General features: G+C 52.1%; 1 protein-coding gene across 1 annotated transcript in view; it reads left to right on the top strand.

Moving 5' to 3' along the window:
* The first annotated feature begins 209 nt into the window (after positions 1–209).
* igsf9ba (immunoglobulin superfamily, member 9Ba) overlaps positions 210–1,383 on the top strand; it is a 93,115-nt gene continuing 91,941 nt past the window's right edge. Inside the window, exon 1 of the mRNA XM_017308108.1 lies at positions 210–708. Coding sequence (XP_017163597.1) covers positions 645–708 — 64 coding nt within the window. The 5' untranslated portion in view covers positions 210–644. The remainder of the gene's footprint in view (positions 709–1,383) is intronic.

Below are 1,383 nucleotides of genomic sequence, written 5' to 3'. Positions count from 1 at the left end.
CCGTTTTAAAGGAGCGGTATTTACAGATGTTGCACGCTGGCAATGCGCATGATACTGCGGCTCCCGCTTTTACACTACGGCACGCTCCAACTCACCTTGAATCGGAACGCTCCTCCGGGTTCGTCATGCGGGGTGGGGGGAGGAAAAGAGGAGCGGAGGGGGGTGGCTAGCGAGGTAGGGTGCGGAGAGTGCGGGGACAGCCAATACACGCCCCAAAGCCTCAATCGGCAACCAATCCGGTGGCGGAAGAGGCGGACCTGTTGGCTTTTTGCATTCTCACACTTGGTTTCACTATGCGCTCGTAAAAGAGAGAGAGAAGAAGGAAGGAGAGAGAGAGAGAGTAGGGAGAGGAGGAGAGAGGGAGGAAAAGGGAAAGAAAAAAACGGAAAACGGCTCCGTGTCTACTACAAACGCGGCGGTGCAGGTGCTCTGTCTCTTCGGGAGAGGATGCGGATGGAAGGACGGGGGAGGGAAGAAGAAGAAGAAGAAGGGATGAAGGCAAAGCAGCGCCGCGGGGAGAGAGACTGAGAGACGTGAAATGAAAAAGAGGCTTGCGCCGAAGAGTCCGAGAGGTGCAAGGTCGAATATGAGAAATTGGTCGAACGGGGCACTTTGCGTGGTAATAGCTGGTCGGCAATAGTACTATGATTTGGTATGTGGCCACTCTGATAGCAAGTGTATTCAGCACCAGAGGAACGGCCGCTCAAGGTGAGTTGAAGTGCGATATATTTTCTCTTCAAGCCGCGCGTGCATGACATTCCCCCCTCTTTACCCCCCCCCATTTTTTTATTTTTTTTGGTGGAAATTATTATTACTCTTTCCTCCCATGTGTCCGATAATGGGAGCTGCGGCGGCGTCTCGTTCACCTCCCATTAAAGTTCGGCGTACCACCGCGCGGCTCCTCACAGCAGCTGCATATTGCAACCATTATAGATCATAACAAAAGCTCGCCTGACTGATACGGCTGTTATGTTAGGCCGGTGTGCGTGAATGTGTCTGGTGTGTGCGTATGCGTGAGTGTGTGTACGAGACGCATTTGTGCAGCCTAGAGGGTAACGAATCTGCCGCCGCTGAAGGGGAAATGTGTGCATTTGTATTATAGCCGAGCAGTCCCATTTGAGTTCTCCAGAGAGGGGTGTGACCACCGGTCTCAGCCCTCCAGATGGGAGAAAAAAAAGAAAAAAGTAGCTAAATAATGCATCACGTGTCAGACGAAATGCATTCTTGAATTTGATAGAGCTCACTGCCGCATGCACGGAACCGAAATGCAGGATTTCACACTATAAAAGAGCAGGAGGAGGAAGGAAGGAGGAGGAGGAGGAGGAGAAGGATGGGGTGGTGGTGGGGGAGTGGGGGTCTTCTGAAAGTCAATGTTTCTTTACC

Source organism: Poecilia reticulata, linkage group LG13, assembly GCF_000633615.1.
Source record: "Poecilia reticulata strain Guanapo linkage group LG13, Guppy_female_1.0+MT, whole genome shotgun sequence".
In the NCBI taxonomy this organism is placed as follows: Eukaryota; Metazoa; Chordata; class Actinopteri; order Cyprinodontiformes; family Poeciliidae; genus Poecilia; species Poecilia reticulata.
Note: the sequence above shows the minus strand (reverse complement) of the source record. Positions and strands in the feature narration are given on the sequence as shown.